Source organism: Betta splendens, chromosome 9 (genome assembly GCF_900634795.4).
Source record: "Betta splendens chromosome 9, fBetSpl5.4, whole genome shotgun sequence".
NCBI classification, from domain to species: Eukaryota; Metazoa; Chordata; class Actinopteri; order Anabantiformes; family Osphronemidae; genus Betta; species Betta splendens.
The window spans coordinates 9,304,135-9,330,557 of record NC_040889.2 but is presented as its reverse complement, the minus strand read 5'-3'; the positions used below and the strand labels follow the sequence as shown (position 1 = coordinate 9,330,557).

General features: G+C 50.5%; 1 protein-coding gene across 2 annotated transcripts; it reads left to right on the top strand.

Annotated features, from left to right (window-relative positions):
* The first annotated feature begins 570 nt into the window (after positions 1 to 570).
* On the top strand, positions 571 to 26,423 carry tmtc2a (transmembrane O-mannosyltransferase targeting cadherins 2a). Of its 2 annotated transcripts, none has more exons than XM_029163303.3 (12): positions 571 to 986; positions 13,335 to 13,950; positions 17,816 to 18,647; positions 18,809 to 18,923; positions 19,548 to 19,633; positions 20,035 to 20,219; positions 20,309 to 20,387; positions 20,855 to 20,976; positions 22,078 to 22,159; positions 22,772 to 22,886; positions 23,838 to 23,901; positions 25,442 to 26,423. In XM_029163303.3, exons 1-12 carry the CDS (start codon positions 904 to 906, stop codon positions 25,643 to 25,645), a joined length of 2,583 nt encoding a protein of 860 aa, XP_029019136.1. In that variant the 5' UTR covers positions 571 to 903; the 3' UTR covers positions 25,646 to 26,423. The 2 variants fall into 2 exon arrangements, with proteins under 2 accessions (XP_029019136.1, XP_029019135.1); XM_029163302.3 differs by having other exon boundaries at positions 17,813 to 18,647.

The following is a 26,423-nucleotide window of genomic DNA, read 5'->3' as shown; positions in this document are numbered from 1 at the left end:
AAAGAGATGAGAGTGACCTCTTCTCGGTTGCCACGGTAACGCTGAACCTTGATGAATGCTGCTGAACAGTTCAACAGATGTGTCTCAAGAAGTGCCCAAAAGCTTCTATGAGGACAAGGTCAATTCAAAGTCAGTGTGACTGGATGCTTCATCGCTACCTGACGCTCCTCGCATCCTCCATCCATCTGTCTCCTCCTGGACTGATGCTCCTGGAGCCATGAATGAGACAGGTGAAGGTCCAGCTGATGGTCAGGAGGACCAGGCTGCAGGTTTCCATAGGGTGAGATAGATCACCTACAGCATGTCCACAGAGAGGAGCAGCAAGAAATTACTCTAATTTGTTTGTTTGGTTAGGATCATGCAGTGCTATTTTCAAACTGATTCACAGATTAATAATTAATTCTGTTTATTTTTGTGAAAACATAATGAGAATCTAACGTTGCTACGGTTACATAGACGTGATTTTGGCTCACTGTGTCTGAATCAGGTTGATCTGGAGCTTTCAACCATCATACCCACTAACTTGCGACACTCCACCTTTTCTCTCCAGTGCAGAGCCCACTGCGCATGCGCAGCCTCCTTGAAAACCACATGCGTCTCCCTGCTCCGCTCTCTCGGCTCCGACCCAGAGAGATGCGCGCGCTTCGGGACGCCGCACCCCCGAGTCCTGCCCGGCGATAGCCGCGCGTCCCCGCACCCATGACCCGACTCCCGGTGCGATGGGTTAGACGGACCATGGCACGTTTTGACGCACTTTGCCTGTCGCGCGAAATGCCTTGCGTCGTCAGGAGAGCCGCGCTGCCGAGCGGCTGAAGAGCGAGCGCACAAACAGAGTAGAAAGAAGAGGAGTGGAACCCGAGTCCAGTCATTTCTGTCCCGCTTCCTCCACTTCGGCTGTGAGCGATGATCACGGAGCTGCTGTGCACCGCCGCGGCAGTGGGTCTCTATCTGAACACGCTGGACGCGGATTTCTGCTACGATGACAGGTACGTTTCGCACCGTCGCCACCCGCGGGGCGGCTCGCGTGCGTGCGCGCGCCAGCATTGGCAATAAATCACCGCTTAGTTGTAGCTGCGAGCTGAGAATTAAATTGGAGCCCACGTGCCGAAAGCTACTGCAGTTGCACGTGCTCCTCGGAGTTTATAACGGTGTGCGCGTGAAACCGACGCCTGGCGCGTCACCACGGAGACGGACGGGGGTGAAGTTCAACACGTTGCCAGCTGTGCCGCGCGCAGCCTCGCTGCCGTCGCGCGCGCGGAGAGTGTCAGGACCCCTGCATCTTCTAACAACACACGAAGCCCGAGGGAACCGAGCCGCTCTCGGAGGCCATACATCAGTGGTTCGGGGCTTCGGGGTCATAGATGAGCTGATAGAATGTGGGCATTAGCGGTTTAGACTCTGTCACAACTGTTATTAATTATCCTGTTATCAAGTATTAAATCACAGAGTGGACCCGGCTGTTCTGTGAGCAGGTCGCTCTGCAGCCGTCTGCTGAGCGTCTCCAGACACCCGCAGAGGTCAAAGGTCCTTCCTCTTCACCTTTCAGCGGCGTCAGGGCGTGGAGGTGGAGGAGTAGCCGTAGCAACGAGCCCCGCGCGTCGTCTCCAGCTGCGTCGCACCTCCCGGCGAGGCGCTTACTCCTCCGCCGGCCTCCTCCTCGCCCGTGCGCGCGCCCCAGGCTGTCATGGAAACCTCCCGCGGTGACGGATCACCCCGCGGCCGCCCGCGTTCACGCTTCATCCCCTCGGTGGAAGTTCAGGCTGCGCATCTATCAGTGTCACCGTGGTAATTCGCACTCTGGGGGGGGGGGCGGGGTCGAGGACCGGCTGGTTCGGGTTCAGCGCTCCCAGATGGAGGAGGCTGAGCACCAATCAAAGGTCTGAGCCTCCGCCGGTCGTTCGTCAGACGCCGTCCTCTCCCAGGGTCAGGAATCCCGCACTCGCGGCCGCTTCCCGTGGGATTAGAAGAGAGTTATGGGCCGAAGGTGGAGGAGAGGTGCACTAAGTATTCTGGTCTGGATTGGAAGTCAGCCACAGATCAGAAGTATAAAAACAGCGTTAACAGAGTTAAACCCGGCCAGTGACGGTTTGCATTTGTTTTCTGAGTCACTCTGACTGTAATTAGCTCTCGGTGCGGATGAGGTTTGGGAGCGCTCCGACTGGCAGCGATGCGCTGGTCACTCTCTGCTTTTCCAATCATGTCAAGTGTTTTTCCTGGGCACCGCGCTGCTGGCCAGCGCTTCAGTAATGCCAGTGAAAAGCCTCTGCGTGTGAAAGGCCCGCGTTTTACTGGAGCTGCAGTCGACTCCAGCCAGAAGAAAACCCGAACGGAGACCTTTGCAGTCGGGCTCTTTGTGGGTTTCAGCCCAAGGCAGATTTACATCATATTTTAAACAACTTACTCACAGAGCTGTGCAGACTGTTGGATCGATTGCTTTCGGCTCTGTGGTCGTAGATTGGAAAATGTATTTACCATAAACTCCGCAACCGAAGCCGGTGACAGGTTAACGAATGAGGCGCTGCTCGATGCGGACTGTTCAATTCTGCTGCAGCACCTTTTTGACAGATCGAACGACTTGGACTTGGATGAAATTCAGGAAACGGGGGCAGCGACAAAGGAGGCGACGTCGCAGGATGAGCAGCGTCCCACGTGGGTTTTTAGCAGTTACCCCCGAACGCATCACGGCCCCTGAGTGCGGCTCAGCAATGCGTAACGGCCCCTTTGGGGATGGAAGCGAAAACATCTCACCACTCGGTTTCAGAAGAGAAAAACAATTTTTAATCTGGGCGAAGCTCGGTTATTAAATCCATCTCCTTTTTATTTATTGTTTAAATTAAATACGTTTGCTCCAGTCGAGGATTTAATGGATTAAATGTGACTCACAAATAGCACAGAAGTGACACAGAGCAGCGACTGAGGACGGATCATTACGGTCTGTTGGTTGCGACATCTGTAACTTCTCTAGCTGGGTTTCTGAGGTTAACCAGTAAATGCATCAATATGGAATCGCCTTCGCGAAGTGCCCTTTCATCAGAGTAAGCTGTATTCTGATGAAGGGGCCGTGTGTGTTTCTATGTGAACACAGAAGAACCTCGCTCCTGGCTTAAAAGCAGTGTAAATATTGGATTGTTAAGTGAACAGAGGAGCTAAAACGGTCTATTGATCCACGTCTGTGGGCGAACTTCACTTTGTGCCCAGCGGTCCTGAAGTAAATGCACCTCAGCATTCGGATCCTGTCGCCGCAGGAGACACTTCGACCTCATGAAATGTCAACGCTCCTCGGGGGTTGACGCTTGTATTCGGTGACGCCCCGACAAAGGGACGCGTCGTGTCTGTTTCCGATAGCGTCTTGTAATTATTATCCCCCGTGACGCTCCCAAGGCTCCGCGTGATGGATTTTGGCCCACGATAGCAACCGTGCCGCGAATCCCTTGGAAGAGTTATCTGCAACATGTGCCCTAGTTGCGTTTTAGTTACACTATGTGCTGGGAGGAGATAAATATTGGGGCAGAAGTAGGCTAATGGTGCGTGTTCCCCTCTAGTGTGGGTTTCTACTGTCGTTCTATCTGCTAGTGTGTCATCTCTGGTCTTCCTGCTTCAGCTGCTTGCTCCTTTTCCCCCGACCTCTAGCTCGTCTCATTACCTCCGGTTTGTAGGTTTGTTAGTTGGTTACAGCATTGGTTACAGCTTTATGCGTTCTAGTTTTCCTGAATTTCGAGTTCTGTGTTTCTAGATCTGTGATCATCAAGTCCTTGAAGACCTTGACATCTCCTGATTCTTGCTCTGAGTGAACATGTGTGTTACAGTAAGTATTGAGGATGAGGTGAAAAGGCCTGTGTCTGTCAGAAGGGAATTACTGTTAGAGGAGCAGACAGTAAAAAGATGTGGTGAGGATGAAGGATGAATAAGCGTTTCTGTGGCTTTTCACCAAATGGTTGTGTTGACGGAGAGGCAGGTTCTGCTGGTTCGGTGGTAAAACCGCGTGAACATGTGTTCTCGCTCCGTGCCCTTGATGTCTTCGTTTTGCATTCGGCGGCGAGGGCGTGGACGCTCACGCAGACAACGGCGAGCCGGGAGCCGGGGGTCTCCTCTTGACTTGGCACGTGTGCCTGGCGGTCAACTCTGCAGATGCTGCGGCTGCTTTAAAACCACACGCGTCGGCGTCTAATGTGCCGAATGGAGGGAATGCGAGTCTGTCTTCGGGGGAGCGGTACGGAATGGGTTCACAAGTCCTGAGCAGTCGCCTTTTCCAGCTTTTGTAATCAATAACCATCGAGTATCGTCTTCCCGTGACTGTGGGGGTTCGTAGCCCAGAACAGCTGTCAGAGCAGAAAACCAAGCACATTTTTTTTGCCGCGCTCGACAAGCGCCATCATGTTCCACTATAGGATCAGTCCTGAGCGTGAAGAGCGCTCTGAGCTTCCTGCGATTCCTTGAACCTGGAAGATGTGTGGTACACGAGGGAGTCGAGGAAGGTCACGTCTGACAGGAGACTGCTGCTGCGTTTGCGTTGGTTTGAAGCAAAGTATCTGCTGAACATTTCTAGATTAACAATGAGCAAACATGTGAAGCGCTCCTTCCTCGAGCTTCACACATTCGACGCCGCTGGAAGAAACTACCCTCTTATGGAAAACGAAGGCGAGAACCCCTTAAAATATGATGAAGTATAAATTGTTGAAGCCGTGAAAGCTGCAGTGAGACTCCAACACAGCTCAGCTTGAGTTACTGAGACTGTGCCGGGCCTTAATTATAATTCTAAGTGCCAAGCGCTTCAGAAAACCAATAGAGATTCATTAGCTCTGCGAGCTTGGCACCGAACCCTCGCTGAGCGCTGCACACGCTGTTTCCATCCCCATGCATCCTACTCCAGCGGACGCTCGCAAAGTACACTAATATGCGTAAGAGTTTCTGGGTCAGGACGGGACCAACTGCAGAGTGTGTGGGGAGAAAATGAGTTTGCGCTTCACACCTCATAAAGCCCTGAGGGAGGGACGCCGAGAGTTAGTGTGAGGGCTCGGAGGAGACCAGGTGGCCCCTCACAGGCTTTACTTAGCTCTGCTAGACAGACTGGAGGACGTCAGATCAGACTGTACACTCGCAACACGCCAGCAAAAGTAGAAATCCTTGCATTTTACGCTGCACTGAGAGATAATTCCTTCTGTTTCCTCGTGATAAGATCGGACAGTGGAGGAAGCGAGGAGCTCTCGGTACAGCTGCGTTGTTTAGAGCTGTCATGACACAATGGACGGCTATCTAGAGGAGGGATGATACAAGTCGATAGATGGCTGAAACAAGACATGATGCTAAATCTGTGGAACCCAGTCAAGGAAACCCCTCAGTCCGTTTTCTTTTTTAAAGCACTAGAGTGAGAGGCTCTGAGCTCAGCGAGGCGGTTCAGACTCGCGTTTACAAGGAGTAAATATGCATTTGATAATCACTCCGTTAGAAGAGCTGGCATCATCTTGACATTCATGGATCAGTGGGAAGGGGTGTAGAGTTCTGGAGCAGTCCTGATGGGGGGGATAATAGTTTTTACCCTTTCAGAGATTAGAGGTCACCATCATCCAACACTGGGGGTGTGTTTCATCAGGAAGCGTTTCCCCCCAGGGGCCGCTCATCACCGCGGTACCACTTCCACGTCAATCCGTTACGGAGGGGCTGACAGCTACGCTTTGTTCAGCTCTTTGTGACCTCACTGTTGTCCTCCTCACCGACGGCCTTATCAGCACACGGAGATGTGAAGCGATGCTTCTTGGACACGGTTTGGTTGCCCGTCTTCCTTCTCCTGAGGAGACGGTGTTGAGCCTTTCTTTCAAGTAAAGAGTCAGTGTTTGAGCTTCTGGACGTGTTTCTCTCTCGTCCATTGTTTAGATTTATTTGTTTATGTTAAATAATAAAAGAAGAACTTGGCTACGGTTTATTGTAACAAACGTCATGACGTCATGACGTCATGTCTGCACCTTCCTCCAGGGCACACAGGACTTTAATGCTGTTATATGATGCCTTTTATGGCTTTCTAATGTAGTTTCCTACAGCGAGGCCATATACTGTGGGACCCCTGCTGTGAGTTTGACACACTTGGATTATACTGGACTTGTCCCTTGGATTTACTGGTAGTTATTTGCCTTTGGATCGTTGAGTTGGATTTGTACTGCAGAGGTGTTTCAGGGATGAACGAAAACATGGCTCGAGTTAAAATATCTTTCCACCACTCGGGCCAACTTTTGTGTTGTCCTAAGGGGACCTAGGGGATGACTTCACCGCTTCGGTTCAGTTGTACCATCCGTGTTTAACAGAATTTTGAAAGATCTCAGATCGTTAGAGTAGATCCTCGCGAAGAAGGCGGATTTGGTTTGGGCCGCCCCAGGGGAACCCCTCTATAGATGCCGCTTCTCTCCAGCTAATGCTGGAATGTGACAACTGGTCACGACAGAAGAAAGGAGGGCTTATTCCGGATTGGATACAGTTGTGCACGGTCTGTTAGCGGGGGCATACTTGGCCCTTTCAATCTGCCCGCTGAAAGCTGTCACATCCAGAAAGAAGCCTCAGTTCTACACAATAAGGAGAATTGTAGGACGTGTTTCCTTCTTTACTGTCAACACAAAGGCACAAAACTGACCATTCCCAAAATAACAATTTTTTTTTAAAATTTGCGATGGGATTAAAAACCAGTTGTGGTGGAACATAATAGGCTGGAGTGATTTTTTTTTTTCTAGAGGCATTTGAGTCGAAACAGAATGGGTCCTTGTTTGTCCAGTTGCTTTCTTGGCTGCAACGCCGCAGTGCTCGTCAACTGGCTCTGTGATTTGTCATCAGCAATTAAAGTTGTCTTTGTCATAATCTCATCAGCAGATCAAAGGTGATCTGGTTTCACACGAAAAAATGCAGAGTTTGAGTAGAAGTTCTGTCTCTGTGGATCAGGCCCGTACCACAAATGATGGACTTCTCATATTCAGATTTGAGTAGCGTGCAGCAGAAAGTCTTTGTTCTACTTTATAGCGTCGCAAGTGTCAAGGGCTGGTACAATCATTGGCTCCAGTTTCTGGGACTTTTAGGGGTTTAGACGTAACCGAAAAGTTCTGAGCACATCTGGGGCTCTGCGAGCGGGAACGTACGGTCTGAACATGTGTGAACGCAAATTATACAGCTGGACTGAGGTGAAAAGTGAGCTGTCAGCAGTAAAACAACGGGCGCATCAGTGCCAGAAACCTTTTGGATTCAAGCTTTGAAAGGAGGACTTCTACCATGATGCGTTCAGGCGGCCAGAGGTGCACGGTTTTACAGGTCACCGTGCCGACATCGTTTCTGGAAGTAGGCGGGCAGAATGGGTTGGATTTTGGATTTTTGCAATAAAAATACTACAGACCTGTTGCTCATGTGTTATTGGTACTAAGAAGCAGCATAATAACAACAATAATAATAATCCTGCGCACATTTCTGTGGAGCTGCAGTGTTGTGTCTACAGCAGCGAGCTGAGCTGAGATCCATCAACATCTGTCTGGCATTTTGAATCCAATCCTGGCCTGTACACAGCCGTGATTTATGCCTTGTTTGGCTTAGTCAGAGAACAGCACTCGGGCCGGTTTTTAATCAAGCAGCAGATTTATCACTGTGGATGCAGGCGACTCAGGGAGGCCACCCTCTAATTACCCGTCACAGTCAGACACTGTAATTAAGTGCCAGGGCTGAAGTGGATGCAGGCTCGCGACGGACTGATTGGCTGCTCGTTTGTTTTCTTGTAACGTGCCGGAGGTGGTTTCTGGCTCGGCCCCACCACAGGGACGGAGGGTGTTAAAGCTGGCAGCTGTTCGCTGATAAGAGCTGGGTGTGTGGGAAAGCGTATAAAACTCAAATGGTCCTGGATGTTGGCTCATCTTAGGACTTTTCTCACCGTGAAGGCATCTGGCCTATTTACTGGGTGCGATATTTTCAGCTTACCTATAAATTTCACAGTCAGACCTCCTATTTTAGTCTATAAGCAGCGCCGTGCATGTGTAGAGGAACCTGCTGGTGGTCTCTGGGTTTTCCAGTGTAAACGCTACCGTGTTCAGCAGACCTGTCCTCGTCTCCAAATAAAACGCTGTAAGTTTGGGGCTTTGACCTCCTGAAATCCCAGCGCTGTCTTTGCCTTTACTGCGCCTGCAGTATTTAGTCCCAGGGGAGAGTAAAGCATTAGTTTTATTAGCCATTGATTTCCCGTAGCTTTCCTGAAGATTTATCACGGCCTTTTATTGACACCATCACTCAGAGAACACTGCGCTGAGCTCACGCTCTCTCTTAGTCTTTTCCTTTAGCTGAGGTGGCAGTGGCGTCATTGTTGTCAGATCACCGCTGCCTTGTGCGACCGCTTAATGGGAAGCGATCAATCAGTCGCTTGCGCTGCGATAAAGATGTGGCGATCGATAATAGATGAAGGACTCGCACTTTCGATCAGCAGCTTCATCGTTAAAAATGAAGCTCACAGATGAGGCAGAACGATGGCGTGGGTGAACTTTGAGTTTGGGACTAATTCAATCGAAAAACAAACCAGGAATTAAAATCACGCCCTCGTCTTAACGCTGTGGGTCGATCGTTGTCCTGCTAATCATGAAACAGGCGACATGAACGCGAGTTCAAGGCCTGACAAAGGAGCGACGGCCAACGTCCTGACCCTCTGAGCCTCTTTGAAGCCGACAGCCCGGGAGAAATGCGTTCCCTGAGATCGGCTGCGTGAGCTGAGTGAGGATGCGGAGGAGACTCCATCGTAATCAGCCCACAGTCGACCTGTGTTTATGATAGAACCACCACAGCTGGACTCCAGTGATGAGGATTAACTATCCAGGAGTGCGTTCGTTTGATCGCCTCTTTAATTAAAGGCATTAATATTTGTATTACTCAGTGGGACCTGGGCCAGATATAAATGCTAGTTGAACTCAGAAATGTTTGTAGTTCTGCTCAGGCTTTCATCAACTTCCTGGCACATTTCTCTTATGTATTAATAATCCCATGCTTCATACAATGTGGGTAGCAGAGCACGTCTCTGCGCAGCTCACGTGCAAATATCTGCATTAGAAAGTTAAATTAAGTGGCTTCACTCGTCTATTATATTCACTGGGTGTTCTGCTCCCTTGGGGAAACTGCCTCAGGATGGGCTATTTTTAATCGATGAAAAGATGAATCCAGCTGAGAAGAGAAAATATGTAGGTTAGCCCCTCGAATGCAAAGTAATTCTCATCATCTGCAGCTAAAATAGGATGCGTGTCCAGCTTTCTTCCTCAGTGCCCAGCTCGGTTGGACGCCAGCCAGGAGCAATTTATCACAGTTCACACGCTTCAAATCGTGGAAATAAACAAATAATTGCTTCTGCTCTGGGCATAAACCTTCATCGTACATGGCAGGAAAGGGAAGAGCCTCTGCACAGCTCAGCATAAATATTTCACCAGTCGACCACCGGCAGGAGGACAAGAGGGTTTTTTATGAATGCTATCTGGACATTTATGCATTTTCTTCTCCTCCCATATTTGTGCCGGTGTGGTGGTGTGCACTGTGGGAACGCAGCAGTCCTGCCCCTAGCCGGGTATTGTTCTGCCTGTGGTGGCGGAACACGCCCTTATTAGTCGCTTCCTGAGTGAACCGACACAAAGAGAAGATTCGGGATGAAGGAAATATTAATGTCATGATGGTTTTAAATAGAAAGAGCACGTTGATGAAGTTTGAGCCCTAGTCTTTCCTCCACTTCTAGCTGCTTCATCATCATCATCATCATCGCCTGCTGTCGTACCGTGGCCACACGCTGGCAGGATTATAGCAGCTAATAACCAGCCGGCGAGCGCTCAAGCTTTACGCATGGTTGTTTAAATGAGCACTGCGATAGGCGCTCGGGCTCTTCTAGGATTATCAGGGAGAAACGCCACATCGCCTCCACTAGCTGTGACGTGTGCGAGGAGCAAAGCCTGAACAGTGTTCCGTATGAATCGGATGGATTGTACGACGCCGCCTCAAACATACAGCCTTTAATCAAATGACTGCTTTACCCCCAAACCTCCGTGGGCGCCTCTGAAACTGAAAGTTACACGTTCTGTGCTCGCCTTCTAATCCTGTTACCATTGGATTAACACGGAGCTGATCTGAAGCCTGCTGCCAAGCCACACATCCACTCTTCACTCCGTTGCCTTTTGTTCCACTGCTAAAGTGCCTGAGACAGAATTTTAACGATGATGAAATCAATATTGATTACAGGCCTTCCTCCAACGCAAATCATGGGTTTTACAGTCTGTAAATCTTTAAACATTTGTTATTGTAAAAATCTGTGTTTAACTTTCTTACAGACAAGTGGAAATAATCCACATAACACCTTTTAATAGTGACTATTCCTATTAGGACTCTAGTGCCTGAAACTGACCTTTGCCAAATACTTGTTATAAAATTAGAGCCGTATCGTAACACAAGTGACGACACCCTTTTACTTTGGAAAGTGAATTCCTGCATCTAAGTCAGCGGTGCGCCATGATTAGCATTGTGTGAACGTGTCTGCAGCTCCCTGTGCTTCATTAGCACTCCGCCTGCTCAGCGAGGAGACGGGAAGTTAATTGGCCAGACGAGGTGTATTGTTAAGGGCTCGGCAGTGAAGCAGACTAGATAAGAGGCTGTTTGTAATGGAGAGAGTAATGATAAAGAGGAGAAAGGAGCGGGAGCCAGGGGAGCGAAGGTGGCAGTGAAGGGAATGAGATCGATGCGAGATATGAGGCGAAAAGAAAAGGAAATGGAGACAGAATGGATGGAGGTGGGCGCGCGCACGGCCGGAGGAAATGAAAGGAAAATGCACAAAGAGGCGATGATAAGCTTGAAATAATGTCCAGGCCAGTATCAATTAACAGCCGTGTTTTCATGATGATTGGCTAATCCATCTCATTACTGCCGCCGGGGAGCAGCGGGGTCGTAACTCAGCCAGCTGCGATGATATGAGGTTACGCTGCAGATGTTTATGAGCGCGGCGGCTGGCGGGAGCACGCGCTGCAGACGGACAGGCCCGAATATTTAAAACGCACTCAAGTGCGGCTAATATTGTTGCTCTTCCTAATAGACTGCACAAACCGTGGGGCGATTCAGTGGCTCCACAGAGAGTAAATGTGTTTATAGGACGCTCCTCTAACTGTAAATAAGATCGGCATAAACGAACCCGCTGGAGTGAGTCAATAACTAAATGCACACTTGTAACCTCCTGCGTTTCTATCCATCCCTCCGTGCTCACAGATGCTGTGTCTCAGAACCAGTTGTGAGTAATGTAAACTTTAATGTGACGGAGCGGATTAAGTAAACAACCACTAATTCTAGATTTGCCTCGTTCGTTTCATCAGTGCGTCAGTAAAGAGGCCTGCAGCAGCTCACTGCTGGTGAGATCACTTTCAGGGAGGCGGTGCCACGTTTGCATATTCAATCCCCCCCGAGCGGCGAACGAAGGCCAAGGCCGGGTCATCGCTGACAGACGTGGACAGGTGAAAGAAGACCTCGCCACGCGGGCGAAAAGAAAAACCCAACCCGCTAATGTCTCCTCTCAGCCTCTGATGGAAATCCCTCCATTTCACCTCCCTCCGCCGAAAACAGGGAAAATTGAAAAGAGCAAATCCGTCCTGTACATGTGAATAGAGTTCCCCACAGCCCGCCCGCCCCCCGCCTGCCCCACATACGGCGGCGGAATACAAAGGAGCCCCTCTGTAAGAGCAATCACTGTGGGAGACCACTCTATCTGCACCGCTGCAGCGCCGGCCTCAATGAAGCCATCAGCGCCGGCTGCGCTGTCACACGCGCGCCCTCGCAAACACAACAGCGCACACCTTGCATGTAGCTTGTGTAGGCGCGCATGTGCACACACACACACACACACACACACACACACACACACACACACACACACACACACACACACACACACACACACACACACACACCCTCTCTCAGCTAATGCATTCTTTTCATCCTGCAGGGAGAGGGAGGGAGATGATTTGAATATTTAAATGACGTGTACTGAGAGTGGACTGAGACTATTTATTCTGCTGCAGCAGTGGGACTGACGTGGTTTATATATCCTGCAGATATTCTACACGGCCGTAATAAAACTTTCAATGTTCATAATCATTAGATTTCAGCGTGTTTATTGCTCTTGTAGCCCGAGTCCTCCCGCCCTCACGTCCTTCTCCACACTCCAGTCTCCTAAATAATAGCTCACTGTGGAAATGCGTTAAAACAGCAGAAAGGGCTTTGTAAACGGAGTGATGTAATGCGCCGGGTCCTTCGAAAGATAACACGAGGGAGAGCTCCACTCCGGCTTTGGAGAACAATCCTGGGAAATGGAGGGATTTACTACAGCGGCTCACGCGATGACAGCGCTGCCGGCTGGAAGGAAAACAGATTTGAATAAGCAGTAACTCATAGGTTTTCACCTTCACACCGAACCTGTAGGTTTTTACGTCCTAGTTCTGCTCTTATTTTGGTTTGCAGTTTTGCTCCCTCCCTCAGGCTCCCAGAGCTGAGGTACGGTCTGAATAAAGGAGGGACTCAGGGATGGTGCCACTGGGTCAGTGGGAGAAAATGCTGCAAAGGATATTCTCATATAACTTAAGTCTGCATGTGGGTGCGTGCACGAAAACCAGGCATGCGCACGTGTTGTGCTCTGTGAATGTTTGAAGCTGAGTTTATTGGAGATGAAGGGGACATTGTGTTCAGCTACCCTGAGAAAATTTCCTCTTTTTTTTGGCCAAAAAAAATGATATTGTATGTGAAACAATGCAGTGGTAATACAAACATACAGTATGTCTCCATTGCAGCGCTGTGTAGCGGGCCTTTGTCTTCCTGCTGCGTAGCTTTGGGAAAGCGAGTGTAAGGGAGGGGAGTTAATCTGGTCTATTTCATTCAAATGACATGAAGATTTAAATTTCATATTCAAGTTTATTCCTGTCCTTTTATTTTGGAAACTGCTCTGAGCGCTAGCTGCCTCGGCGTTCATCACTCCTAATCCCGCGGCGGGGCTCATTTGCGAGCGTGCAGGAATGCGGCTAATGATTCTCTAATTATGGAGCTCGGCGGCGGCCTCGGGGGTGCGACGCCACCTGTCCGCGAGAGCGCCGGTACCTGTGACACATGTACACGCTGTGCGAGAGGCCACGGCGCCGGCGTGTTTAATCACATTGCAGCTTGTTTGTTGTAATTAACGTCCTCGTTGCGTTTGTCTATTAAATGAGACGATCGTCAGGAGGTTTGGAAACATTACCCTTGGAGGTTTCATGATGATTTAAAACCGTTTTCCTTGCTATCGTATCATGCATCATAAAATGTCATTTCTTCCGTTCTTCCTCCAGTCGAGCCATCAAAACCAACCAGGACCTTCTCCCAGAAACCCCGTGGACCAACATCCTGTACGACGACTTCTGGGGAACCCTGCTCACCCACAGCGGCAGCCACAAGTCCTTCCGTCCTCTCTGCACCCTCTCCTTCCGCCTCAACTACACGCTGCACGGGCTGCGGCCGTGGGGCTTCCACCTGCTCAACGTGGCGCTGCACGGCCTGGTCACCGCCCTCTTCACGGCCTTCAGCCGCCCCCTGCTGGGAGGGGGGCCGTGGAGCCTGCTGGCCGGCCTGCTGTTCGCCTCCCACCCGGTGCACACGGAGGCGGTGGCGGGCGTGGTGGGACGGGCGGACGTGGGCGCCGCGCTGGCGTTCCTGCTGTCCCTCCACTGCTACGCGAGGCACTGCGGGCTTCGTGGGGATGCAGGCGGGGCCGTGTGCGCGGGACAGCGCGGGGGCGGCTCAGCGGCCAGGTGTTGGGGCTGGATGCTGGGGAGCCTGTGGTGCGCTGCAGCCAGCATGCTGTGGAAGGAGCAAGGGGTGACGGTGCTGGCCGTGTCGGCTGCGTACGACCTGTTCGTGATCCAGAGACTCCGGCTTCGCCAGGCGCTTGACCTCCTCCTGGGAAAGGTAAACGACACACGGTGTGTCTTGTCTCGGCATCTCCGCATATCCAGTTTCCTCCTCCAGCTGTTAATATTTCCCGTTCGGGGGATTTCTTTTCGCGTGTGTGTACGTAATGTGGTTTTGTTTGTGCAAGAAAATGTGTGAGCGTGTTTGCTTTTCATTAGAAGTGTAATTAGGAAAGCTGTTTGCCCGTGCAAACCGCACACCCAGTGCACACAGAGTAAACTATTCTCATTTGTGCAAACAGGAAGGAATTCTAAAGTGGTGGGGGGAAGTTTTCCACTTCCTTCAACACTGCTGCCAACTTCAATTTGCTGCAATAAATAGATACAGATTAATGCGGGGGGGGCTGGGTCAGGATCGCTGCCTCGTTTTACGTGAATGCACGTGTGCATGGACGAATGTATAAACCTTTATGGAAATTGATGCTGAGCTGGGAAAACCCATTTTCAGGATGAGTTGTTTTTCAAGGTGTGTGCAGGAAAAGCAGAAACTGGCTGGTTACTGGTGTGGTCCACTTGTCGAGTAAGCCGCAACACACATCAGTGTAAACACAGAGCATTTAGAGCACATGTAGATGTAGACAATATATTTCCCTCATTCACTGCGTTTGGATCAGCCTTCGCCTCCTCTCTGCCCAGACACAGTCGCCCTGGACTGGATCCCTGCTCCCGGCCCCCAGCAGCACCCGCCGCCACCAGAGCATCTGTCTTGTTTATCACCCTGGCAGTGGCCCAGTCGTGGTTATCTTGGCAGCAGGCTTGTTGTGCGCCGGTTCCGTTAAAGAAAGGGCAATCCTTTCCCCCGGTTGTGAGCCAGACGTCGCTGGTCACACAGCGAAGGAAGCTGTGCCCTCACTTCCTCTGCTTTGTCTCTTCTCTGGCTTCACACCCGCCGCGATCGAAGATGAGAAGCAACACCTCCGCTTCCATTGTGCCACAGTCCGTTGTTATTGTGTCGGTTGGTAATTGGAAACACGAGCTGTTGCAGTATGATGTGAATGTTTCTATCCTTTTTATAATGAGGGTTTCAAAAAGTCCTGGCGACCACCGCCTCGCTGCAGCCACACACAATAAGGAAATGCAGATCAGCTCCAGCACAGACGAGGGGACAGATGCGCCTCCACCAGCGCCTCATTTCTCATCCTATTAACTCCCTAATCAGGCTGAGATGAGATTTCAAACGAGACTAGGTGGGATGCGGGGGGGAGTTAGGAAGATAGATGGAGACAAAGGAAGGTGGTGTTGGGACGCAGGCTAGTGAGAAAGCACAAGGAGCCAGGGTCATATGAATATAATGTGTTTGTTGTGCTTGGTGAATGAGGTGGAGACGTGAAACAGGCCAGAGGACGTTTTCATCAAGCTACACCTTCCTGGTCTGTGCCTGCTGAGCAGGAGGACGACAGAGATAATAGAGAAATGGACAATGGGGTTCCGACCACTTGGCAATGAAATAGTTGTGGACCGGTGCTCCTCGTTTGTCTCAATAAGTGCTGCAGGCACATTGATTAGCTTCACCGTGAGCCGCTGACGACGATTATCCTGGAGCTGAGGCGTCCAGCTGTGAAGTGGGTCCAGCTGCTGCAGGTCCAGCTCCGTGTTCTTTGGTGTCCCGTTGGAGTCTAGTTGAAAAGGCAGAAGCAGCTCTCTGGCACCTTTACACCAACTCTTGCTCTCAGTGAAGTTTAAATTTCCTTTCGTGACGGGAGATGTTAAACAGATAATTCCAGTCTGAGTCCTGTCTGGCACCAGAGCGAACATGAACTCTGTTTCCATTACAGCTACATTACATTCGTTCGAGTGTAATAATGCTCTAAATCACGTCTGGATGTCTACTAGGACAAAGACGTGTGAAGCACAGTGGTGCCGGCCTCCTCTAGCGCTGCCGTCCCTGCGTTACTCAAACAGGAAGCGTTTCCGTGTCGACCTGTGTTGCTCCCGCTTTAATCAGCTGTGCAGAGCCTCCTCTTGTGACCCAGCCGCCGGCAGCAGCAGGACTATGGGATGATCAGGGGACAGTATCAAAGTCACACGTGTTGCTAGCAGAAAGCAGAGCATGCTAACCTGAGCTAGGTGCAGGCCTGCTTGTGTCTTTCAGATGTTGCCCATGAACAGAGAACGAGAGAAGGATTCATTCAGGAAGGAAAATGGATAAGAATAATCTGAGGGGAGAATGGACCACAGAATGGACCTAGAATTTCCAAACGAGGATCCAAAGTGGAGGAGATGTGTGGAAGGTGGTTGGGATCAAAGGCTTGGACTGAGGGGATGTAGCGTTTGACAGTTGGACAGGGATTATGCACAGATCTCATGAAGGCCAGTGAGTCATCACTTGAACCACTTCCCTGGAATTTCAATTAGACAGCACTGAAACCAACAATAAATCCTCCCGCAGACAAAAATCAATGCTTCGCCATTTTTGCCCAGCGCTTCAAAAGTCGTCGTCATGAATATTCAGATGAATAAAAAGCAACACAATGTCCTGATCGATTTTTTCAAATGATAGCTAATCAACCCATTGTTTAAAAGCTGGACGTGCTCAAAGGAACTCCACAGGTGACTTTTCATCATAGAAGTCAGAGCTTGTGAGGCCTGTAACCCACAGTATTCTCTCCCTGAAAAGGAAGACGTCCACTCAGCAGTCTGACTTGTGCACCATTGATCTGGAAGTCAATTAGGGACCAATTTAGGGATAGACAAGGCACTAGGGGCTAAAATAAAGCTCATTCACCAACACACCGCAAATGAGTCCCCTGCTGAAATGGGCCGATCTCCTGATACCAAGCAAAATTGGATTTCTCAGACAATTTCCTCCCTTGACAGCCAATATGGGCTCATCCATCAATAAGCACCACCCTGTTTTCGTGTAAAAGGCGCTCGCCCTCATCCTTTGTGCGCCACCTTTCAGTGCTCAAATCAATATCCAATTTTTTTCCACTCAGTGACTCGCTGGACTCCTTGAACTGGTCCTTTTCCATCTTGCTATTGACAGGTGCCTTTTCTGTAACCAGCAGTGCCTGCACTTCCCACATCTGCTAACGCATCGGAGGCGAACATCCGTCGCCTGTACTGCTACACAGAATAAACTTCAGACGACGTCGTCTTACAAGTCAAAGTGGCTGCTCGCAAACATCCGCACAACCCAGCGTGGAGCAGCTGAATGTTTAATTAAGTTAATTATAGTTTTGGCATTTTAACTTTCTCTTTGCCCCCAAGCGCGGGTTAGCAGAACCGTTAGCTTAGCATGATGCTAAGCCTGGAGGTTCGCATCAGGTCTAAGTTCAGTGGAAGGTGTTGCGTGATCGCACCGTGGCATTAATGCTCTTATGAGATGCAACCAGCGTCGGCACACGACACAATGAGGTCTAAGCTGATTAGCAGTCACACTAAGAGGCAACAAGGCCCGACTTAGGGCAAAGCCTCACACCGAGCAGCAAAAATGTATACGTGCCTTATATATACACAATTTATCTATATATATACACAGTTCATGGCTTTTTCTCTATTCATTCTGAATGCATTATTCTTTTAATGTGTCATGTGTGAACGAAACGTCTATTGCAGCACATAACGTGTCATTTCCAGTTAAATATAGCTCTGTTGTTTCTGGCTGTGGCGCGTTTTAAACTGTATGATTGTACTTGAGTGTGGTTTAAGGCCCAGGCAGCTATCAAAAACATTCCACAGATTTCTTAAAGCAGCTCTCTTCTATGTACTGAGTTGAAATAGGGAGCTCCTAGGGCTCTTTACTAGTCAGACTCGTGTAAAGCTGAGATGCACAAACAAAAGGTTGTTGATGACATTAGGCAGAATGCTGCGTTTGACTCAAATGAGGTGTTTTTCATGCCATGTTTTTCTTTCGTCAGAAGAAGAACATGCCTCTTCTGCTGAGTCTCGGCGTCCTGGCCTCCTGGGGAATGTTTCTGCTGTCGGCGCGCCTCTACTGGATGGGCAACAAGCCTCCCAACTTCTCCAACTCGGACAACCCTGCAGCCGACTCGCCGCAGTTCCTCACCCGGACCCTGACCTTCCTCCACCTGCCGGCCGCCAACGCCTGGATCCTGCTCTGCCCCGACAGGCTCAGCTTCGACTGGTCCATGGACGCCGTGCCGCTGGTGAGGGGCCTGGCTGACGGCAGGAACCTTCACACCGCTGCCTTCTATGGGGGATTCATCCTCCTCCTGCTCGTTGGCGTGCGCCCTCCGGCCTGCAGAGCGAAGGAGAGCAATGGGAAAGCCCACGTGGCCAATGGGAAATCGGTCACTAACGAGAATGGTTATCATGCCACTGATGCAAACCATAACACAGAGCAGGCGCCTCCGAAGAACGGCGTGAATGGATCGGCCGGCCTTCACCCCTTCCCTCCACCGCCGTCCGTGCCCCCTACTCCAAACCTGGTCCTGTTCTCACTGGGCCTCCTGTCGCTGCCGTTCGTCCCCGCCACCAACCTGTTCTTTTACGTGGGCTTCGTGATCGCCGAGCGGGTTCTCTACATTCCCAGCATGGGTTTCTGTTTGCTGATCGCAGCCGGCGCCAGAGCCTGGTACGTCAGACTGAGGACTAGAGGCCGCAGGGCCTCGCTGCTGTGTGCGTGCACGGGGCTCGTCCTGCTGAACGGGCTTCGAACTGTTCAAAGGAACGGGGACTGGAGTAACGAGGAAAACCTCTACAAGTCTGGGATTAATGTGAACCCTGCTAAAGGTAAAAGAGCTGCACAATTTCACTATTTTATTTGTTTGGCTAACTGCTAATGCAACGTAATCGCATGTGTGATGTAACCATGTGCTCAACTCACTTTATTTTGGCAGTTTTGTAAATGAAACACTCTGAAAGTGTAACTTTTGACTGTCAAACTTCTGTAGCCTGGGGAAACTTGGGGAACGTACTGAAGAACCAGGGCAAGATGGCAGAGGCGGAGACGGCGTACAGGAACGCTCTGCACTACCGGGGGAACATGGCTGACATGCTGTACAACCTGTGAGTGTTAAGTGTGCCCGTCCTGCGTCCTGACATGAATGAGTCGTGACTGCTCCCATCCATCACGCGCGATCACAGCGGCAGCGAGGAGGAGGAGGAGGAAGGAGGCGTGAAGTGCACGGAGAAGTGGGGGAAAAAAGGAGCAAAGCCAAAATAGATCTAACGCAGCAGGAGGCGAGCGAGCGAGCGAGAGAGGCAGAGGGAGGCGTGATGCAAGAGTGTGACAAGGAGGAAACAGACACAAAGCGTGTCTCTGGTGGCGCTTTGTTTGCTCTGCTGCCGACTGCGGGGCCTGCGGAGGAAGACAAAGCCACGCGTCAAAGGCGCCAGGAGCTCAAAGCAGACCTGCGCCTCCTGCTCTCACGCTGACGCTGTTTCCCCCTCTCCAGGTGTGAGTGTCACCAGTGGAAATAGACGCCTGATGGGGTTTTTAACATGCCTCTAAACAGTCACTGTTCAAACATCCTGGGTCTGCTGAGGTTACGCGCTGGCGCCGCGGAGCTTCATTGTTTTTACTTCTGCGTTTTCACCCTCCGTCTCCTGACGGCGTTGACGCGCGCTCACATCTTTTTGTCTTTTTGCGAGGCGTCTGAACATGTCTCCCTCTTCTTTTTGTCCCCCCAGAGGTTTGCTGCTGCAGGAGAGCGAGCGGTTCTCTGAGGCGCTGCATTATTACAGCCTGGCCATAGGGAGTCGTCCAACTCTGGCATGTAAGTGTGTAAAAAACGTGTCTCATTTGGGGGCCGACGCGTGACGAGGCAGTGGCCGCGATGATTAGACGCGAGTGTTTGTTTGCGAGCTGGCGATCCGTTATTGGACCGGCACCGCGCCGGCGTTTCATGGCGGAGGCTCCTCTGCCACGTTCGGGCCACTTTAGCCTGATGGGAACTGATGACTTTCAATCTCACACTTGGCTGCACGCATGCGGGATGAGGGCGGGTCCGACTTTCTGGTGCCAAGGACAATTTATAGAGAAGGACACAACCTTGTATTTGCAATGAGAACATGTGATGTGCTGTGAAGTTGGTTTGCACTGCAGATTGCTTTTAAATCGCTGACCCCCTCTGATGAACGCGGTTCAACCCCCGTCTCCTCCCCCGTCCTCTCGCAGCCGCCTACTTGAACACGGGCATCATCCTGATGAACCAGGGCAACCTGGACGAGGCCAAGCGCACCTTCCTCACCTGCGCCGACATTCCCGATGAGAACTTGAAGGACCCTCACGCCCATAAGAGCTCCGTCACCAGCTGCCTGTACAACCTGGGGAAGCTGCTGCATGAACAAGGCCTGCAGGAGGTGAGGGGTTCATCTGGGAGTATTTAATGCGACATTTTGCAGTGATCTTAATTTTTGGATGTGAAGTTTTACTCGTTCCTCCCTGACAGGAGGCCCTGTCTGTTTATAAGGAAGCAGTGCAGAAGATGCCCAGACAGTTCGCACCACACAGCCTTTTCAACATGATGGGTAAGTTACAGATTAAACATTTACTCTTCTAGTTAATTAGCAGCTGAATAATAAACCATGCTCTTTGTTATTCTAACTCTAATCACATTATTGGAAGCTCGCTCCAATGGCATAGTTGAGATTGCTGAGAGATGAAGTAGATGGAGTGAATGAGAATGAGAAGTGTTTTATCAGGTGCTGTCCTAAACCCGAAGGAAAACAGCCCATCACCAGATCAAATCCAACATCAGTCAAAAGTGTGTGTGTTCCACGTGGAGCTACACTGAGGTCATTTGAGTAATGTTCCAACTTTTGGTGGGAAATTGTTTTTATTCTAGCGTGCTCAGAATAGCAGGAATGGCTGCTGCCTGTCTGTCAGTGCTTCTAATTAAAGCAAGGTGATGATCTAAATCTGTGTTCGTTTCAAAAATGTGCGACGTTGTGTGAAATCCAGCAACGCTTGACTCCCAGTGTGCGATGTGTTCCAGGAGAGGCCTACATGAGGCTGAACAGGCTGGAGGACGCAGGCCACTGGTACAGAGAGTCCCTCAGGGCCAAGCCTGACCACATCCCTGCTCACCTCACCTACGGCAAGCTCCTGTCCATCACTGTGAGTGCGGCCTGACGGCAGAGATCAGTCGTGCTTATTCGCTGACTTATGAGACGCTGGATCAAACCGGGATCCTTCTATCGATCGCTGCAGCTACGAGCTTGCGGCTCTGAAAGCTGTTCTTGTTCCTGTGATGAGCGAGAAAAAAAGAAAAAAGTGTCAAGGAGGAAGTTGAAGCGGAATTGTCACCAGAAACGCTTGGGGTTGTGCGACTTTGGCTCGACCCTGAACCGGGGCTGATGCCGAACAGATGAAACGGATGCCTGAAGGTCAGAGACGTGGGGAGTTTGTCTGGTGCAGAATTCCGGTTTCCACATTATCTCGGCGTATGTTGGGGGTCTTGTGCTGCGTGCGCTTTAGGGACCGGGTGGAAAACAGAAGCACTTTTGTGCGCTTGAACCCCTTTGGAGACGTCTGACCTCTCATCCTGCCGCCTCAGGTGCTGAGTGAGGACACGACCAACCTGCAGCTCTCGCTCACGTTGCAGCTGCAGCCCTCGCAGGCTCTCCGCCTTGGTTCTGGTCGCTTCCCCCTCCATGATTTAAAGATATACATACACAGGTTCAGATTGGAGTCATCCAGTGGGGCTGGACATCTGCTGTGCTTCCTTAAGGCTCGGGCCCCCAGATCCTTCCAGGGCCCCAAGTCTCACTACACCACCACATAGCTTAAGGGACAGGAGATTGGATGGACCCTGGACAATGGGTCAGTGGGCGAGCTTATAATGCAATTACTCCGCTTCCTTATTGAATCAGTCCATCGGTTACAGGTTTGTCCATCCTGCTGGAGTCAATCGACAACGCAAACGTGTAAGGTTAAAATGAAGTCTTGTCTGTTTTCTCTACAACTTTTAAAGAGGCTACATAAATCCGCATTATGGTATGTCTGGAAACTGATATCCTTGTAGCCATCCTCATCCCTCAGCAAGTAACAAGTGCCAGTGATTTACCGTAATCCCCTCAAGGTCAGAGTGCTTAAGAAGAAGTCTGGTGTAACTAGAGTCCTGCTGAGTGTGCATTTCCTGTCAGTCATCACTCTGGGTTTCTGTTTTCTAACTATTTAAAATCCATTTCCACAATGTTTAAATGTTTTGTCTTTCAGGGTCAGAAGACAGAAGCAGAGCAGTACTATCTGAGAGCTATTCAACTGGACCCAACTAAAGGGAACTGCTACATGCACTACGGTAGGAAAGGTTTCGTTTTTTGCTGTTTGACTGTTTAAATGGCAGCTGTTTTGCAGATGTGTGCTGTGCTTCTCGAGGGTGAGGGCGCCGCTGTTTACCCTCCCTAACAGATAAAATGGAGGAAGGAGCCCCGTGCTGCTTCGGGCCACTATCTCCCAGACATTCATAGGAAATTAGTCCCGTCTCGCAAAAACAAGCACCATTGTGTGTTGTCCCGTTCTCTCTCCTCCCCCTGATCCTGTCTCCGTCCCTCCTGGTGCTCTCTCTCCGCTGGATATCGCAGCGTTGCAGCTTCGCTTGGTGCCTGGCGGAGGGCGCGTTGCTGTCTTTGGACGACGCCGTTTCCCCTTCTCCTGCAGTCCCTCCGTCTCCTCTGTCGATCCCTATCTGGAGCTTTTCTTATTTCAGCGCTATAGGTGGTGTTTATTTGGGCCGGTCACCTGCTTTTTATCGCATATCTGTCTGCCTTCGCTGCTCTGGGTGACTCGACGGCTGCACACACACACTCACAGCAGTGGGGGTGACCTTCCGCTGCAGACCGGCTTCGCCTCGGCGTCTGATGGCCTGTTTCCCGGAGCTTCCACACATTCGCCCGCCTTCTCTTCGTTGCAGGGCAGTTCCTGCTGGAGCAGGAGCGTCTCAGCGAGGCGGCGGCGATGGCGGAGAGGGCCGCGCAGGCGGACGGCTCGGAGTTCGACGTGGTCTTCAGCGCCGCCCACATGCTCAGGTTGGCCCGACGCACGGCAAGCACCACCTCGGTCCAGAACAAACATGCTGCCTCTTTCCTGCTTCCATTTACAGCCGCCTTCCACATATAAATTGTACCAGCGTTATAGAACAGTAAAGGCCCCCTGTATGGAAATAGCTGCTATAAAAGCTATTCTGAATTAAACATATAAACAGCAGTTTCGTCCGTGCTCTTGATGTTGTGGTCCAGAGCTTGTAAAGAAGCCTTTGGAGTATTTTCCCAATGGCGAGCCTGTACACAGACGAGCATATGAGTCTGAGAACGTGTCAAAGGGGACTGCAGACGTCGTCGGCTTCTAGCAGCTGAGGGAGCGTTGAGGCGATCTGCCTTAATTCCATTCTTGCTCCACATATCTGGGAAAGACATTAAGCATCCCTCATAAACACAGCGCCGCAGAGGCTCGGTAAAGAGTTGAAAGTCTCCGGGTTTTCGGTGGAGGTTCGCTCTGGAAGCCTCGGAGTAAATCGAAATGACAGATCGTTCCGCCGTGTTCTGCTCCGCTCGCTGTGATGTAACTCTAAGCGGATTAGGGATTAGGCTTCAATGAAAGTGACAACAGCACACACCTGGCATTAAAAGTGAAATCGAAGCTAAAGCCGCGCCGCTGATAAGAGGTGAGATGTGAAACCTGGCTCGGTTCCTGTCCAGGTTCTGCACTGGTTGATCACAGACGGGAAGACGACCCACTAACAGATGGACTCTCACGCACCCTGATTTTACTATCAAACTCTAAAGATGAATTATAATGTCGGGTGAAATCTGTGTCTGGTCGTTTCTGTGCAGAGCAGATTCATGGGTAGAGGTCAACACCACCCACAGGAACATTTTTACAGGGTTATTAATACAGGAAGATGTCTAATAAATAAAGCAATTACTGGTGAATTCCTAGTTGTATGAAATGGGTTATGACTCTCTCTCCTCCCTCCTCAGACAGGCCAGTCTAAACGAGGCGGCGGAGCGGCAGTACGAGCGGGCGGCCAGGCTCCGGCCAGATGTGAGTACGGCACCTGGACCGGTGGGCCTGTTAGCGCGTGGCGTGGAAACGCGCACACGCCGGCACAGTAAATTCACTTTACAACACACATCGCTCCAACTTCACGTTACAGCGCTGTTGTTTCTGGCAAACAGCTGCGTGTAAAAATGGGAAAAATGGAGTGTGTGTGTGTGTTTGTGTGTGTGTGTGTGTGTGTGTGTTGCAGGAGTTTAGCGGTTAGTCTCATCTGACGTGCAGCGCGGACACAGCTCTTATGAGGGAACGCGTCTCTCTTACGGCCGCACACACTTGTGTGACTCTCCATGAGCTCCCTGCAGTCGTCTGTCATGTTTGTCTGCTCTGTGATTTATGTTCATTCAGGACCTGGGTAGACTTTCACTTCTGAGCCCCCTTGCTGGACTGACTGGCTTTATATTGCTACATGTGTCTGTTTTGGCTTGTTTCTAATGCTTTAAATGGCCAAATCTGTTTCCTGTGACCTTTGACCTCATTTTAAATGCTGTCTGTCTGGCTAATTAATACCAAGCGGGTATTTATGACACTAGTGGATACATGATGGAGCGCTTTTCATGAAACCTCCAAGGAGCATTTCTGTTCATATAATCCCTGCTACCCTCCAGTTTTTACATGCACTAAATTCAGTGCTATAGTTCCCCATCGGGAGCAAGTCACTGCTTTATACCGTCTGTCTCACAGTCCCAGTCACGGTAATTCACAGTGACGGGAGGCTTTAGACTCGTGCAGACACGCTGAGGGGTTCTCTCGTCGCTTCCCGCGGGTGAAGCGCCTCTTGTCGCTGGCGCTTCCCTGCACGCGTCCTCCCGCTGAATGACACTTTCTCAAATATCAGTTTAATCCAGGAGCTGTCGGGTCATGAAAGCGCCGGCTCTGCTCGCTGAGAGAGGGAGCAAGTGTCTCTAGAGACAGGTGCAAGGGTTTTTCATTTTACTCACACGTGCACACACACATACTTGCACATACACACACACCACTGGGATGTTTCGATCAAGCTGAATAGATGTTTACAGAGTGTGGGAACTGGAAATACAGGTCATAAATAGGCTGCAATGACTGGGAGCTATATAAACTAGACGTTGTACTGCAATATGACTAATTTGCTGCAGTACATTAGGATTAAAAAAACGTCTTTAAACACTTGCTAAACATATGTGGGGCAACGAGGAGGCAGGCCTGGGAACAAGGCCAGGTACAGGACTGATGACTTCTTAGATGAGGTTTGAGAGTGTGACCTGGATTTTGGAGATTTCCCCAACTGGTCCTCTATTAAGGCCCAGATGGTTTCACTTTGCAGCTCCAAATAATGGCATCATGTGAAATAGGAGCCCAGAAGCAAACCCCTTGAACAGGTTTGTTCATTCGTATGATAAAAACACTTAATGCTCCGCTGCTCACAGTCTGTCACTACCTCATTGTTCACTTGCCGTCAGATTCGTCTGGGGAAAAACTTAAGCATCTGTGCGTCTTGTGTAAAGACTTTTATACGTTGTTGATCTAGCTGCCGTCTTTGTCTCTCTCCCAGTACCCGGCTGCTCTGATGAACCTCGGTGCCATCCTCCACCTGAACGGGAAGCTTCCCGAGGCGGAGGCCAACTACCTGCGCGCGCTCCAGCTCAAGCCCGATGATGTCATAACCCAGTCCAACCTGCGCAAGCTGTGGAACATTATGGAGAGGCAGGGACTCAGGACTAAGCACAGCCTCGGGACGCAGAGGGGCGACCTTTGAACTGAGGGCGTTGCCACGGTGACACAGACTCCTCCAGGGAATGAGGCAGGACAGGAGGTGACAGAGCTGGAAGCTAAACGCTCTTGGTACCGGATGGGATGGACTTTGGAGACAATTTGGGACCATGACAACCAGCATCAGCTGATTTATGGTTCACTAATGAAAAGCTGGGTGTTTCAAAGGACTTCATTTAAAAAAGGATGTAGCAACTTTATTTAAAGATTCATTTCTTCAGTTTGCCAGCATCAACCAATCGACTGACACTGAGCTGGTGTTGTGTTAAAGGGGGAAACAGAATCGCCACATAAATGTATGTTTACAGACTTGTACAGATGAATCGTTCAACAAGCAGTCAGTCGGTTTTGCCGTCGGAGCCGAAGGCTGTTTCGAACGAAAGCCTCCTCATTGGTGCCAAAGCTTGTTACGGAGCCGCCACACCGCTTGTGCCAAGCGAAGGCTGCCGTCGTGTGCGTGTCGTGTTCCTCTCGTCAAATGAAGATGTCAAAGGTAATTTATTAACGTTATAACGTGTGAGGACGCCAACACTGTGTTTCGCTGTCAGAGCCCACCCTCGCTCGCCCCTCCACACGCGCGCCACGCTTGTTCTCGCTCTGCTCAGGGACATCACGGTGATTCCTGTCACACAGCGACTGCGTGACACCGAGAGCGTCTTCAAAATGTAAATGATTTTTGGTTAAATTATAGAAAACGTGTAGCTGTTGTGTTTTGTAAAGAGACGTGAAACTTTTTTCCACAATAAAGGTTTTTGCTCTGCAGA

Excerpts from the sequence above, each read along its gene's own strand:
- tmtc2a (XM_029163302.3), top strand. The coding sequence starts at position 904 with ATGATCACGGAGCTGCTGTGCACCGCCGCGGCAGTGGGTCTCTATCTG. Across the intron at positions 22,160-22,771 it reads GAACTGCTACATGCACTACG|GGCAGTTCCTGCTGGAGCAG; the intron begins GTAGGAAAGGTT and ends TCTTCGTTGCAG. Across the intron at positions 22,887-23,837 it reads AGCGCCGCCCACATGCTCAG|ACAGGCCAGTCTAAACGAGG; the intron begins GTTGGCCCGACG and ends CTCCCTCCTCAG.